General features: G+C 42.1%; 1 protein-coding gene across 10 annotated transcripts in view; it reads left to right on the top strand.

The window, feature by feature from the left end:
• Positions 1-16,705, top strand: part of LOC121598374 (protein enabled) — a 38,196-nt gene extending 21,491 nt beyond the window's left edge. For 4 of the 10 annotated variants that reach the window (XM_041925089.1, XM_041925092.1, XM_041925091.1 and 1 more), the window contains 8 exons: positions 7,888-8,050; positions 8,665-9,015; positions 9,085-9,216; positions 9,350-9,638; positions 10,559-10,644; positions 10,751-10,978; positions 11,111-11,256; positions 12,184-16,705. In XM_041925089.1, coding sequence (XP_041781023.1) covers positions 7,888-8,050; positions 8,665-9,015; positions 9,085-9,216; positions 9,350-9,638; positions 10,559-10,644; positions 10,751-10,978; positions 11,111-11,256; positions 12,184-12,289 — 1,501 coding nt within the window. In that variant the 3' untranslated portion in view covers positions 12,290-16,705. Of the gene's footprint in view, positions 1-7,887; positions 8,051-8,664; positions 9,016-9,084; positions 9,217-9,349; positions 9,639-10,558; positions 10,645-10,750; positions 10,979-11,110 lie in introns of all 10 variants that reach the window. The other 6 variants (XM_041925094.1, XM_041925097.1, XM_041925096.1 and 3 more) reach the window with 6 other exon arrangements.
• Positions 16,706-16,968: the final 263 nt, after the last annotated feature.

Raw genomic sequence — 16,968 nt, 5'->3', positions numbered from 1 at the left:
AAAGGATAGTTTTGTATAAGGAGTATGGGCAAAATAATTACACACTTTGGTTATAATTCAAAACCGCCTAATAATAAGTTATAATATGAATAATTCGATTTTTGAAATACTCTGTAAATCTGATACTTTGACGTAACAAGAAAGACAAATGTAACAAAGGTTCTAACTTTATCTGTGGAAGTGATCATGCTTTTTTGATCTAAAAATTAATGGAAATTACACAACAAATACAACAAATTATAATCCGAAATCTCTGAATGCAATATAATATATGTTATCAGAATTTTCAATGTAATCATTCATATAATGTTGTACTAGAGAGTTCACAAGAGTTACGCATCACCAGTCGTCGTCGTAGATTCACGAGATTTGTAAATGATGGAATTAAGTGTCATGAGTCTTTTGAAATTAATTGATTTCTAGAGTCATTAATCATTAAACATGTGTCACCTTCTTTTGGTACACTTTTGGTCGTTCTTTGTAACATCTATGTAGATTGTCCTGTAACAAGATTTGGATTCTTTCAATCACTTTCAAAGATGTATCCAGAATTAATAATCTTGATCAGATTTGTATTCGGTTATTCTTTCGTGACTTGATCTGCTTTTGTAATATTGATCTGAAATCCTGTAGAATGTCATAAGATGATAGTGGTGTGGGTAAACAATAAGTTAACAGCCTCCTCGACAGCAATGGTAAAAGTTTACACCAATCTATTACAAGTATTGATCTCAGCTTTTCTTTCCCATCACAGTATGTCACATTTAATTTTACCCACAATTTCCTATCGCACGGATTCGCTGTCGTCGTCGTCCTGGCTGCAATTCTTGTCTGCTTGTTGTGGGTTATGATAAATGAACTGCTAAACATGTCTTGGCTGTGAAAGGCGCACCGTGTTATTGTACCGTACCCAACTCTCCATTCGAATAAATCTCAACCGTCAACGAGAGCTGCACAGCGCGCGTAAGAGGAGGCGCACAAATAAATACGAAGGAAAACTAGGAAACGTGCATATCATCATCCAGAACGACGACCGACCGTTTCCTGTATCCAATCCCGCTCCCTGCTCTCTTGGCCTCGTTTTCCACGTGCCCTACCGCCGCCGCCACTGCTACACTACTGCTGGTAGTGTGATTGTAATTTCCTAAAGATGAAGAAAAGTGGGTCGCGTTCTAACGACGAATGAAAAAAAAAATGGGTAGAAACTGCTACTGCCACTACTGTTACTACCGATTCCGACGTTCCCGTATACAAACACACACACTAAACACGTTAAATTCACCCTTGTACACGTCCCCGGGAGTGATGAAATTCCTGGAGTGTGTGTGAGAGTACATTACTCTGCAGATTTGCGTGCTCTAAGGGCGCACCCACGTAGTAGTAGTAGTAGTACTACTACTCGTCTCAAGCACATTTCAACTTACTTCCATTAACTTCGCCTGTTCGCGTTGCATTGTTTTGCCACTTCTGTTTTCTGTGTCACCTCTCCAGAGCGCGGTAAAGCTGTTGTGCGGTCCCCATATTCATTGTGATTTCTGTAGGATTGTATTTTTGCGACCGTTGCCGTCTTGGAAGCGTTACATATTTTTACATTATGTTTCACTTTTTTATCTCACCCACTAATGTTCTATTTTGTGGAGTGATTTTAGAGACGAGTTACTTTTGTGCAAAGTGGAAAGAATATGTGGAGTAGTTGCTTTCGGAACCAGTTAGAGGAGGTTATGGACCTATCCTCTCCAAAGTCTTTTGCGTACATTAAACCATCATTTTTCATTTGTTTGTGGGTATGGGTGTGTTGGGGTGAAGTCTGTCACTTCTTTTTCCAAGAATTCTAGCAACCAAACCCCAGTCTCACCGTCTTTCATCCGATCGAAGAATTTAATCTCATACTACTGTTTTACCGTTTCTTTTAATACCATTGTTTTTCTAACCTAATAAACAGAGTGCTTCTCCGATTTCGTTTGGGACATTGACGGTGGGGAGAATAGCAGCAAACCTTTATAAATCCAACTATCGTCTGGTGTGGTGGTCGGGTTGCTCATGTGAAATCCAAGAACCGATGTAGAAATGATCGGTATGGGAACTCTGTTGAAAGAGAATCCACCCCAAAGGCCCCACACAATCCATCCCCCACGAGCTGCTGGATCAGACATTCACACACCCATCTGCCAAACCAGGGTGGTTGGTGGTGCGTAAAGAAAGGCTTTCTTTTAAAGGCCATATGCAAAACAGACGGAAGAATATGGTGTTACCACACACAAACACATCCCGTGCACGCAACTAACCACGTTAGGATGACAGAGGTGGCTGCAATATGGTACAGCAGATATTGGAAGAAAGGTGGAGAAGGTGTGGTGGACAAAAAGAAAATGCTACGTACATTGGCCATGATTCATTCAAGTATAAACATTGTACACTCGTTGGCAAACGCACGCTCTTCTCCACGTGGATGTGAAGCAATGTGCACTGTAGTTGTAGGAGTAATACACATTTACTCTTTCGTACTTCGCTCGCAATATGCTAAGGTGCACGGGATTGGCTTAAAGCAGTTCGGAAATGAGAATGGAAATTTGATTTGTTCAAATTTGTCTTTGCTTTTTAATATTTCAACCCATAACGTGTGTTATCTCGCCAACATGTATATCTTTCCACTTTGATGTTTTAAGGGAGATTACACTTAAATATGTACTGTGTCACACTCACTGTTCCACTCCAAAAACACATTACTAAACCAAATATAACACTTCTAACAGCAACGCTGAACCACATAATCTCTCTATTTTTGGGAAAGGAGTTTCGACTTTCGTTCGACATTATGCCCATGTACGTGTGTGTGTTTGTGTGTGTCTGTGGTACGTTTAGTGTTGAAATCTGATAGTTAACAGCTCCTGGTTGTCATTAGCGCCCGCAAAAAGGGGGTAGAAAATTGAAAAATCATTCCCAAACAAAGAAAATCGTTAGCGGAAATTAAACATCAAGAAAGCCGAAAACCAACGATGACGGATGGACATTTTCCGCCTGTTTCCGGCTGAGTGGTTACGGGTCATTGTTATGTTTTGTGTTTTTGTTCATAGTTTCATTATAGAGTTTGTGAAATATGTGCCATGAAAATGAAAATTGGAAGGATTTCGCTTGTGGAGAAAGCATATTCTCTCTACTGCTACGGCTTTTTCGTTTTGGAAGACGGGTTCGACTTTCCGAACTTTTCCCCATTTTTTGTTTGTGTTGCCCTTGAAACACTATCTCGAAAATTTAATTTACAGTGAAGGCAATCTAATACGTTTAACCGTCGTTCCTGTTGAATTCTGCACAATGATGCTCTAAGATATCCATTCTTTTGTCCTCCTCTCCTAAGCAGAATGTAGTACTTTTCCGCCCAGCACCTAACAAACTTCAAAGTGCTCGACAAACACTAAACCTCATGAGACATGCCGGCTTGAGCTCCAAATGAAGATAGCGCGAAGGGTTCCGAAAAAGAAAAAAAAAAAAGAACACAGGTTACTCATCAAACATTCGTCGGAAAGTCTCGATGGTTGCAGCTAAACTTTATCCCGTTCTTACTGCCGCGTACTGCTGACTGATTTGAGTTGAACCCGTGATGGTTTCCCCATTTCGTTTCAAAGTTTGGTTCCCACGTGAATTCTAGCGCTGGTGGTATAAGTGCTTCCAAGTTTGTGCTGCGTCAAAGATGCAATTTTCCATGGGCGCCTAAAACATTGCACTCATTTCTTTGTCGTGAACATTACCGCCTGGTTCTCTTCTTCTTGAATTTAAGCCTAGGCTTAATGCGCTTTTGCGACTGTTTATTGTCCCGTTTCATTGCTCCTAATCTGTTGACTGGTCTGCGTAACGAAGCAACGTAACGAAAACACAAATCTAAGGCGCATCGATTTTCGAATGTTCCACAAAATGATGTTGCACGCTTTCATGGCACATTGCTGCTGGTGCTGCTGATGGATTGAGGCGCGCATAGGCACGACGGTCGGGTTAAATATATATAGCTCGTCGATTGCTTTTTTTCTGAACAGCCAAAGACCGATCCGAAGCCTCCCTCTCACTTCGTACCTGTTTGTCAATCCTGTTCCCGAGCCGGTAAATCGTGTCATTAGCTTTCGCGCCCCGCTATCGTGCTTTCGGTTTCAACAGCAAGAAAAGCTAACCTTTCTGTCACCCACGCCTTGGCTTATCGAACTTTTTGGGGTCGGTGGAAGGCGTCCGAATGGAAATGGTGGGGTAATCCACCGGAAACGATGAATCGATTGTCATCTAATTAACGTCCGGTGTCAGGTCCCGGGGATGAATGAGCGGACCCGTCTGCAGAACCCGACGTGTACGACGTTGTATCATCGGGTCGGTGATGACGGCGTAAGCAATAACGATTTTGCTGCCGCCAAATTGGTGTACCCAGAGAGAGCGAGAGAGAGAGAAAGAGAGAGAGGATACGGACCAGTTCTTCTTTGGAGGTACCTTTAAGGTTACTTCCGGTGCGTTATAACCGCTATGCCTTTGGCTCATGCGGTACGTAAGATAGACGGTACGGTAGATAATTTTATCGGCCCACTAGCAGAGCCAGCTGCTTTATTTGGCGCACATAACGACGCCTTTCGATTCCGTCCAATAATGCGACTGGCGATGCGAAAACAATAGGTTCTAACAATGGAGAAACCAGCGGGGAATGGCGGGGCGAGCGTGATTCTTGATTGCGGATGTTTATTTGTTTGTATTGGTCCCCGCCCCGCTATGGGCTGGTGTTTCCTAACCCTGTCCTCCACAAAAAAGACGTTGTAGATAACACACATTTTGAGCCCACATAGTTGTGTTGACCAATAGCTACATGATTGACGATTTTATTGGCATTCAAAATGCAATGATAATTGTTTTTTATGTCTTTTGTGTTTGTGTTGGAGTTTATTTCCACTGTGTTCAGCACTATTTAACAAAATTTTCTGTAACCCTATTGTTTGTCGCTTGTACGTGCAGTGGGTTTATTAGCAATGGCCGCTATCCCACAGTACATTGTTAGAGCTAGCTATTATGTTGATAATGTATTAATTTTACTCCAAAAGCCGTTTACAAGATATAGATATTCAAAATCGGGTAGTTGGGGAAGCGTAGTAAATGTACGTAACATGGAAATGTGTACGTAACGATCATCGATTATTATATATTATAATTAAATCATTATTAATTTAATAAAATCATAAATTTATTCTCAATGACAACTTTTAACTGTTAAAATTAAAATCGTCGTATGTGCGAAACGTCGTATCTCGGGGGGCGCCTGTATATTAATTACAAACACATTTAAAATACATTATACAAATAAACTTCCCTGATAGCAGAAGTTCAGGAGGCAACACACGATTAATGAAAATTCTCACTTTACTGAGTTGTATATTTAAAAAATCACTTACTCACGAAGTTTTTGCTCTTTAAATGTCATTGGGAATAATGCTCAATTATGTTTTAAATTATTACCGATGCAAAATATGTTAATTAAAGTTGTCTTTTTTTTAAGTTAGTTATCTTATAATTATTCAAAAACCTGCCTTTGAACATCTTTCCCGAACACGGAAGTATCATTAATGCTCGCCTAGAATCATCTCAAACTGTATGCTTCAGTGCAGGAATTTTTGCGATGAACAATATTTTCTTTGTAATTTCAACTGTGCAGATAATGTTTCAACATTACAAAATCCCGTATTTGACTCTATACAAATGCGATCGTTTATCAGTAAATTAAATAATAGTCGGTAACATAGTAAAGTATTGACTCGTAGCAATAGCACTAACAATACAATTGGGGTTTCTGAGTTTTTTGGAAATATGAGCTATGTTTTTTAACTTGATTTTATATTTCAAATGTGACTTTAAAGGGGTTTTAAAGGTTCTTATATTTTTGGGACAATTTCTTAACTCTATCGTACGGGTAGTGAACTTTATGTGACGGGAATTGGACTCTATTGCACCCTTTTTGGACAGGCACATTTTAAATTTATATGTGCTTTCCAATATGCATGTCCAAAAAGGGTGCTGGAGGGTCCAGCTCCCGTCACATTAAGTTTACTTCCCGGAAGAAAGAATCAAGTGTCCAAAAATATGAGAAACCCTGAAATCCCCTATGATGATGACCCTGATAGGCATGATTGGTTGAATTCCCCAAATGGCTTATAGATTTTATATGATTTGTAATTAAGCATTAAAATTCTGTTTTATTCAAGTCTCAGTATAAGTACCAGTCCTAGTTTAAATTTTACCTTATCGAGTGTCTTCAACTTACCAGGACACTTTTTAAATGTTTTATACTTTTAAGTGTGATCACAAACTGAACTCACTGTACTCAACAGATGAGTAAGTAAGAAGGCTTATGCATCTATATTTTCGAGCAGTTTCTTGAATATCCGTATGGATCCGCAAGAGGGGTATCTATGACATCGGTACATACTGCAAAGAAAGAATGGCTAAAATGCAGTTCTTGTAGGTCTATTGTTGGCAAGATGCCGTAAAATTTCGTTCCCCTTTTTTCGAACCACCTTTCCATCCTTCCCCATGCTATCTACCCATCTGTTTTGCGAACGCGGGTATGCGCAATGGATTCGATCCGAGTAAAAGAATTCGGTCAACACTCGTCGTCGTGCGTGTATGTGTGTGTGTTTGCAAATATCCTCATAACATCATAACATACCACCGCCCACCGGGAGCACGAGGAGAGCATCTCGGAGAGCGTTACAGCCTCCGAAAGGCTCTCTGTTTTCCAATTTTCCTCTCGCTAACACGGATGCAGATGTTGGCAGTCGGTGGCAACGGCGGCGATCCGTGCTCTTGGTTGCTGTCCGACACGACACGGCATCTCTGGTCCAAGTGTCTCAGCAGCATCCTGGCGCTCTCGGAGTGTCACGCGCGAAGGATCTCTTATGCGGATGCCTAAGGATACATTATTGGGGCCGTGGGAGATCGGGTCCATAAACACGCTTAAAGGTGTTGAGAGCAATTTGGCTTCATCGCAGAGAGATAGAGAGAGAGAGAGAGTGAGAGAAGGAGAGCGAGAGGTGGTGGAGATTCACGGAAAACCAGAACGAAAAGAGCAACAAAGGAGGCACACCCTTAAATAACGTTGGGTGTTGGCGGGAAAATATGCCCCAGGAAGCTGAACTCTGGGAGCGCACATCGGGATGTTGGGGCTGGGGTGCTACCATAATAATATGTACATCTCGCGTAAAGCTTTTTTTAGTATCATTGTGTTCAGTAAATAGAACACAAAATAATTGGGGAGACAATTGCAGGAGCGCGCGCACGTGCACCTGTTTGCCGTTGTCAAACAGTGTTCTTCGTACTTTGGCGGTGTGGTGAGCTGGTGTGTCATGCCTGGCACGTCACAGAGTAGTTTGGAATGATGATTATTTGAATTTGAGAAGATAACCCCCCCCCCCCCTCCGGAACCAACCTGCATCTCTTTTTTTGGCCAGCGAGAAAAAGGGAGACCACAACGCGGGAGAGCACAAAAGCTAGAGAATACGTTGTCTAGAGTGTAGCATCCATTTGTAACTACGAGGGGGACTCGTATCTGGCGAATAGTACGGTAGAGAGCTGTATGTCGCCTGGTGTGGTGTTACCAGTGAGTAGAGTACACATAACACATTAGCCGAGAGGTGGTGTCAAAGCTGTGTCGTAGCGTGTAGCACTAGCAAAGCAAATTGTCCAAAAGGCAGCATCCGCAATCCGCGACAATTTAGAGTTAGGATTGAAACATTACTATTGTTTACCCCTATTGCGAGCCCCATTGTGAGCACATATCATTAATTTGACCATTCTCTCTCTGTCTCTCTCATTCCCTGTTCGGGTTGATTCATCTGCCCTCTTGTGTTGTTTGCAAACGCAAAATAACAGTGCACCACCGGTCCCGCCAGCGTTACCGACACAACAGCAGCAGCAGCAGCAGCAGCAGGCATCGCAGCAGTCACAGGCACAGCAACAGCAGCAACAGAAACCGATCTATGCATCACAGCAGAGCAACAGCAGTACCAACAGTATTACCTATGGAAACAACTCGGTAAGTAGCTTTTCCTACGGCGGCGGTGGTGGTCACCTGCTAGGGGCGCGCAAGTGTAAAAATCGACCGGGAAGATACCAGTGTGTGCACCTCTTTGGAAGCATTGCGACCGGAACCAGAACGGAAGCAAACCAGTGATGACCTTGAAAACGTTCCCCATTTCGAAAATTCGATTTCCCATCAGGCACCTGTCATGATGGGGGTGTTGATCGGTTAATGCGGGGAATGGCCGCAGAGTGTCGATGCCGACTGCTGCCGTGCAGGGTGGAGTGAATAATAATGGCATATTTTTGGAATTATTTGCCGTTCGTGTGGAAATGTATGTGTGTGTGTGTGTGGTTGTTGGTGAAAAGACGGTACGATTTGACGTACCACGTGACTCGCACATTAGTGAAGATATCCTTTGAAACGGACGGTTCATAGTGGGAAAGGGATAGCAAAGGGGGATTGTCACGGATCGCCCTCACCTTGACATTTCCACAATGCCAGTTTTGTTGTTGTGTATGAAATCCTAAAAAAACTTCATGTAGTATTCTGTACCAGAATTTTAATGCGCTTTTTCTACAAAGTACTGATATTAAACGTGTTTCTCGAACGCTCCCATTACCCAACAGCCGTATCCGCAGCCAATCTACGTAGCATCGAATCAAAATCATCAAATGCTGAATCAGTCGGTGTTGCCACCGCAACCGCCGCAGCAACCACCGCCACCACAGCAGCAGCTACCGTCGAACCTTTCGAACGGTTCGATTTACGCGACGGCCACGTGCTCCCCGAGTGCGACCAACAGCAATCCAGCGAACCCGATCTACGCCGGCCAGCAGCAGCTCGTGTCACAGCAGCAACAGCAGCAGCAGTCCGTTCCACCGCCGCCACCGATGATGATGCCACCGATCGGCTACGGAGCATCGAATGGTGTCGGCGGTCCGTACGGTGCTGGTCAACCACAGTACGGTATACCACCGGTAAGTGGCAAGGCTTGTCCGCTTGGACATTGTACGTGTCTTACCTTACCCTCCCGCCATTATCTTAAGGTTCCACAGATGCCAATGCAGCCGCCGCACCAGCAGCAACCACCGTCACAGATGCAGCAAACGAATGCTCCTCCACCACCGCCAATGATGCCGCCGATGTTCCCGATGTCGGCACCATCTAGCGTACCGCAGGTAAATCGTGTGCTTTTGGTGATCGATTGTATCGACTGTTCCGAGACAATAATCCGCATTAGCAAAGGCATCCGTGGGCGAACACAATCCTAAAACGAGGCTTCTCTCTCTCCATTTTTTTTTCGTACAACAGCCACCAGCACCGCCGATGCCACCAAATCTGAATAATGCGGCTGCTCCACCGCCGCCGCCACCACCGCCCGGCATGCCAGCGGTAAAGCCGGGAGAAATCAACTCCTTGGCCCTCCAGCTGGCCAGTGCCAAACTGAAACGCAGCCAACCGCCGAAAAGCTCGCCGGCCGCTGGCGTATCGTCCACCTCTTCCTCCGCCAACAATGGCAGCAATGCCGTGTCGTCCACCGTGACGGAAAACAGCGGCAGCAGTACATCGAGCGGAGGTAGTGGTAATTATGGAACCATAGGTTAGCACTTACCACTCATACTAACATTGCTGCTTGTACTAATCCCCCCATACCACCGGGCCCATTGCATCATCGCGGAGTACTCTCACTCGTCTGTGTGTTTTTGGTAGTTTTTTGTGTGTTTTCTTTTGTTTGCATTCCTTTTTTTTCCTTTGTCCTTTCGCAACCATACGAACACCTTTTCGGCTTCCTACCTGCTCATTAACGATGCTAATTTGTGTCACCGAAAACGGTCACAATTGTACCACCTCACCTCATCATGTAGAATAAGAAAGTAACTGAGTGATTCTGGTGCTGGGAAATAACCCGACGTTTTGCGTACACATGTAAAGTTCAGTAAACGGTTTGTTATAAAAAAATGGTCTTTTTCATCATGATGTTTTATGTGGTCATGCCAGTAGTTTAAAATGACCTTAAGTTGATTGAGTTGCAAAAGGTTGATGACATTTCCCGTCCAATCACAACTACTATCTAGTTTGAAATGTCAAATGTATATAAAAATACATTCCATGTTCAAATTACTCGCCCGAGTATTTGTTCAAGAAGAATTGTAACGCAACGCAGTCAACCAACTGTGTAGACAGCTAATAGGATTCGTCTGGCAGGATTGTTTTTTTTTCGGGTAGCATAGGAACAAAATGTCAAAACAAACCCTTGACCGTCTGGCCCATACCAGATTCATTGTCAACCAAATGCAATTAGCTAGAAATCAATTAACTCACGAAGAAAAGCGTTAAGGCTTCAAAGCATGTCTAACAACTGTAATAAGTATGTGTTTGGGTAACTATTCGGATACAGGTTGGATTATTATAATTGTAGTTTGAAAATGAATGTCTCTTTTGTTTGAGTAGATTTTCATTAGAGTTTGTAACATTTTACACTAATTTGCGGTTTTCCCTATTTGTGCTTCCAAAAACCAGGACGGTCGTCATCTGGTATGGCATCGATGATGGATGAAATGGCGAAAACACTTGCCAGGCGACGAGCGCAGGCAGAAAAGAAGGAGGTCCGTAGTACCGTACCGTCATCAATCGGCTATTAGCCTAGAATGCGTCTTTCGCTTTTCTGCATTGATTTAACATATTTCGCCATGCTCTTCCCCATTTTTCTAGCCGGACTCCAACGAGGATGGAAGTGCAGCAGGATCCGGTGGTCGCCAGCGGGCCTGGGAAAAATCGAGCACACTGCCACACAAGTTGGGCAGCGGCAACAACAATGCCGGCGGTGGAGGAGGCTCCAACTCTGGCAGCGGTCAGGGTGGTGCAAGCCTGAGCGGTTCGGAATCACCGAAACCGTCGCGGAAACGCTTCGGCAGTGCCAGTGAGGAAACGATACTGAAGGTTAGTATCTTTTCACCGAGTAGTGAAGGGGGCGAATGGGGGACATTGGACTAACAACGCACAACCTTTTCCTTTCTTTTCATGACATTGGAACTGCTTTGTATAACAACAAAAACCTCGAAAACATAACAGCAGATCAATGGTGGTGATAGCTTCTCCCTTCCGACTGCGGTCGAATTCGACAATCTGAAGGAAGACATTTTGCGCGAGATGCGCAGCGAGATTGCCAAGGCGAAGCAAGAAATCATAGAAGCTATCAAATCCGAATTCAACCGCAGGTAAACGCTGCTGGATCATGTTGCTTCTTTGTTTCTTTAGCGCGACCGAACCGAGCGCCCCGAAACACACACACATGAACACACATACACGCAGACACACCGATACACCGTTTCTATTACCGCAAATACCCGCAAATATCTTACTACAGTCGCAAGCTATCGTAAGAAGTGGAAGTGTGACGATGAGGAGAGGAAGAGGAGGTGCATCGAATGGTGTCATAGAATCCAGAGGCAACGCAGGCAACGATATGATTACAACGGAGGTGGACATTCGAATGTAGGACGTAAGACACAGGTTTACTACTGCTGGTGCAGATTTTACTTCATATGACACATTCCCCTTTTCACGGCTTCTTGCGTAAGGAGGGTTTATTTTGTATTCATTTCAATTGTATCTGTACGTCAAACGCGAAGACGTACATACTCATGCGTAAGTTATTTTTTTCATTTTTTTTTTGTTATATCGTATGGGTGCGAAAGCTATTTATTTCAATGCTTACCCTTTGTCAGAACCTTACGTTCTTATCTATAGTTTGGAAACAAATATTCAATCAATCAAAATTAACAACTTGCTGCTGGCTAGAACTTTTAAAGGCAAGGTGCTTTGAAATAGCAAACAAAAAGGTGCGACTGACTTCATCTGACTTGCGACAGGAGGATAGAGGGTTGTACCGATACTGATGACCGTTGGAGCCTGCTTGAGCAACAGAACGATGGTACGAAGCAAACAATTACGATGAACAAATTCAGATTGGGTGCGATGCGTCAACTTTACAATATGACCATACTGGGAAATTGTAGTTGGCCGCTTACCAATATCCTGACGCACGGACAAAAATCTATCTAACTTGCTTTTATTTGCCCAAACTCCCATAAATTGGCTTTCCGACTGTTGTTGCCATCTTAATTCTGTAATTTGTATTCCAGTATTCGAATATGTTTTAATCAGCCAGTGTCGGTACCAACCCGGGGTGCATATTCTCAAGCATTGGAAGTGGCAGTGCATCTCCCACCAAGAGAAAGTGGCGTGTAAACTTTATATAGAAAACAGAAGCAAAACGAACACACCATTCACTTACGCGGAAGAAATGCAGAACTTACAAGACTCCAAACGTTTATACATATACGTCGTAATACATTGTGGTGCAGTTGAAAAAAAAGGTGGGTAGTCGAAATATGAGCTAATAAACTAGTATAATATACATAGCGAGTGCAGCAGTTTACCGCGTGGCCGCGGATCTCGCGGGCAGAGTCCGTATTCGAATGGCAGATTGCATTGCCGACGCATCATAATGCATGTATAAAATTTGATATACATTTTTTGTGCGCCATTGTTGTTGTGGTTAACCGTTTTGGTCCGTGAGTGTGTATGTATACACACTGCGTTGGCATTCACGCCACATTCTCCTCCGTATCGCGTTGTAGTATTAGTGGCAGTATCATCATCATAATCATCATATAAACTCTCCTTGAGAATGGTGGACCGCAACTGGGGAAAAAGTGATTTTGCATCGTACCCCATTTCCTCCTCACTTGCATTGCGTATATTACTGTGGGTAAATCGAAATGGAAATTGGGGTCGTGTTCTAACACACACCAGACCGACCGCGTATGTGTGTGCGTGTATCAGTAAAGAAGGTGAAAGCGAACAAAAACACAGTTCTTTGAATCGAATGTCTATCCATGTGTCTCTATGTGTCAGCCATATTATCTGTCTCATTATGATTACTCTCGGGAAGGGAAGAATGGAGAAGGCAAAAAAAAACATAAGAAAGAAGGCAAAAAAGCTAAGCAAAAACCATTAAACTATGAAAACGTAACATAAATCATTGGGAACATGAATTAAATTAAAACTAACGATACTAAATACTTAAGTGCGACGAATTAAGTATGTAAGAGTAACGAAGAGAGGCAGAAAAATTCAGAACAAAACCAACTCGGAAGCTAACAGCTTTGTTGTGTTTAATTTTATTTTAGTTCTTGCTTTCTTCTCTCTTCATTCTAGTTTTGGTCTAAATGCGCAAAATAGTAAAATGATGCCGTGTAGTGTGTAGTGTTGAGTGAAAACAACACTCGCAGCTAAAATGTTACGCGGAGTTTGCGTAACGCATCAGTTAAAAAAAACTGCACACCGAAGCAAATCAAGCTGATTAAATCAAAATGTAGCTTAAATTTAGTGATCACATCATTGAATCGAATCGATAGGGGCGGCGAACGATGTGTGATTTAGGCGAGGGGATCGTAATAAAGTTGCGTTAGTTAGTTGGCAAGCTAGCCGAAGGAAGAACTCACCCAAACACGCACTGAATTTTAGCGTGTGCACAAACTCGATTGAGCATCTAAACGACACGGAGAAGACGACGATGAATGAAGTCTTGAAGAGGGGGGGACTACACGATCGATTTTTTTTGTACATAAACAAAAGACTAAACGGTAATCGGAGGAGAGAGAATAGAAGTTGTGTGATGAAATGGAAAAATCGGACGAAATATCGGAGGTAGCGAAAGAGAAGGGCACATGTTAGCGACTAGCTTTCCTTAGTATAGTCCTATCGATGGTACATAGTCAAAAGCGAAGGAGAGCGTTTTCCTTTCGCGCGTGTGGAAATCGGGTTGTACGCGGGCAGACTGCAGTCTCGAAAAATAAGCCACGGTGCGGTAAGATAAAATGGATCGTCCCTCGGAACTGAACTGACTCCTATTTGTGTGAGGGTGGTCCCGTTGCTCGTCCCCCAGGAAATTCGTGCGATAATAGTGCGAAGCAAAGGCGTAGAAAGCATTTAGAGCTAGATGAAAGCGAGTCGAGGGTAGAATATATCTTTAGTCATCCTCTAACGGCACGAACTATGTGTTGCTGATTTTGGCGAAACGAAACGGTAGATATGCTCTCTCTTTTTGTTTTTAATTTTTGATCGCAACGAGGAGGTGCGTTACACACCCCCGATCTATACAAACTAAACGAACGCTAATGGGACAGTGAAGCACAGCGAAATAGTAAGCAACGTAAAAGAAAATATTAAAATTTCACAAGTTACAACTCTGGAACACAATGAACTCGATACGAATGTCTGTCTTGAAGGAGCTGGAGGAACGGTTTGGATGTTTGAAAATGGAAATGTTCTTGTGTGTAAATCACGGGTGAATAATAAATTGCCATCGAAATTGGTTTTGAGTGAAGTAAAACACACAGTGACAGAAAAGTAAAAATATGTCGCACACAACAGAATACAGAAACGAAAAAATGAAAGTAAAGATAGAGAGAGAGAGAAAGGGATAGAGAGTGAGAGAGAAATTTGCAAGAGTAAAAGCATTTGCAAGGAATACAACAATACAGTTACACCGCTACCAGCTAACGCTCTACAGAAAGATTTCCGTTCTGAGAACACAAACAAACAGCGCAACAAGTTAATAAAAATCCACTGCAAATTTGACGACGCACATAGACTGGAAAATGCTACAGAAAAAGTAAAGAAAAAAAGGGAAAATAAATCGCAAACAGTATAAAGAAAGCGAAACGTAAAATATGTACGTAATCGAAAAGCTACAGACACAAATCTAAACCACAAGATAAAACACAGAACACATATATATCCATGAAGATGAAAATATCGTTGATCAAGTGCTGGCCAGGAATGGTAAACTAAAGATGTGAAGTTGATCTTGAAAAGAAACTTGAATGAAAGTGAACAATTTGGCAACAGTGCGATGCAACACAGAGAATGAAGAAAAAAAAAAAATACAAATTAAATTCAAACAGTAAAACAAAAAAACCCAGAACATGTTAAGAAACAGGTGACGAATCGTTGGTAAAGCACAAGCAATGAAGAAAACAGATGAAGGAAGTAGATGGGGGAAGTTTTATATTAGTTCAGTTGCTCCCTTCATCCCAAAAAAAGTCATTTCAACTTCCATATATAGTACTTTTCTTCTTCCTCCTGGTTCTACGCGAACCGCAACGAAAACGGGCACGGAATGGATCAAACGTCGTAAAAAAGCAGTATTAGAGATGATTAAATTTAGCAAAGAGAGAGATAATGTGAAAGAGAGGGAAAGAAAGAAAGTAAAAGAAGGGTGTAGAAGAGAGTGGAGTGGGTGAAGCAGTTATGTAGGGGCGTGTGTGTGTACAAAAGATTGATGGTGTATCGTACAAAATAATTTGTAGTTTTGCGTGCAAATTAAATTAGTTTGTCTTTCAATTTCGTTGCCGGGAGCGTTTGCTAAGTATTGTTACGGGGGGAGGGGTTTGTAAGGAACGTGCGGAGGAGTATGCTTTTTTTTTAATGCTTGCTTTTGCGAATTTTTACTGCTTGAGATGATGATGATGGTGGCTAAGGTTGCGGTTTGCTGTAGTGTTATCAGCAGCAATTTAGGATTAAAAATGGTGGAATTTTAGCCAACAAAACAATTGGATGAATACACTATTTTCCGTATCCGTTTGACAGAACTGCTCCCCTAATTTTAAACTGTGATCGTTTTGAGTAACGATGGCGACATAGAAAGAGAGAGAAAGAGAAAGAGAAAATGAGAGAAATCTGCTTCGTTTTTGGTGTGTGTACTACTCAAACCATGGAATCGATTTTTATCCGTTTTTTCGATTACTGTTTTGACAGAGGTGCAGTAACAGCAGAGCCAGGCTACTTAGGATAGATAGAGGTGGTTTATATGAGACAGGCCGGCGTGTTGACAGGGTTTAACAGAGAACAGAAGCGAGTGGACGGACTGGATTGTAATGCAGAGTCAGCAAGGATGATGCTCCAGATTTATTAGATCTATCCATAGACACATGCACACCAACATATTATATACAAAAACAAAACAAAAAAGCTGCGGAAGGAGGAGGAGCTGCATCATGCTATATATTAGATGATTTGTGATTTTATGTTAACTATATAATTTTGTATTATTACTTTTATTTACCTATTTTTACAATAAGGACGTGAAGAAAGTGACTATTGGTATATACATACACATATACATTTATCTTATTATTCGCCAGGAAAGAGAGATAGAGTAGTGTGATGCGCGAAGAGGAAAAGAAACGAATCAGAAGAAAAAAAGAACACCGCAAAAGAGCGCATAAATATTAGGTGAAATTAATTGGTCGGAATGGGGTTGTTTGCTGGTAGGAAAAAAAAATGGATTTAAAAAAACGGAAGTAAAAGCTTAAAAAACCGTAACCAATTCGAGTGATTCAAACGAAAAAAGGCAAAAGGAGCGTGCAGCCCACAGGACGGAGAGAACAGCTAGTAACGGCGCAGTGAAGGGCGGATAGAGATTAATTAAACAACACAACAACAACAAAAAACACACACACAGTTATCAAACTCTCTAGTAGATCAAACAAGAAAGAAGTAGAAAACAGGAAACGAAAAGGTACGAAATCCACAAACGCGCGGTATGGATGGACTTGTTTTTGGATTGAATAATAATGGTCAATGAGTGAAAGGCGACAAGAGAAATGAAACACACAACAATGACACACAAGACAAGACACCGATACATACAGTCGCAAGGACATTAGACTACAACCGAAAATGAAAAGAAAGAAAAAAAAGGAACAGACACAACACAAACACACATTATTATAGATAACCTACAAATTTTATAAAATTAACAAACAAGAACAACAAAAAACATATTGCGATTAATAAAAAAAAGTGGAAAAACTAAAATAAACGTAAACAAGAAACTGTGTTGCTTTTTTGTGATATTT

Source organism: Anopheles merus, chromosome 3L (assembly GCF_017562075.2).
Source record: "Anopheles merus strain MAF chromosome 3L, AmerM5.1, whole genome shotgun sequence".
Taxonomy (NCBI): Eukaryota; Metazoa; Arthropoda; class Insecta; order Diptera; family Culicidae; genus Anopheles; species Anopheles merus.
The sequence above is the reverse complement of the archived record's forward strand: the minus strand, read 5'-3'. Positions and strand labels throughout refer to the sequence as shown.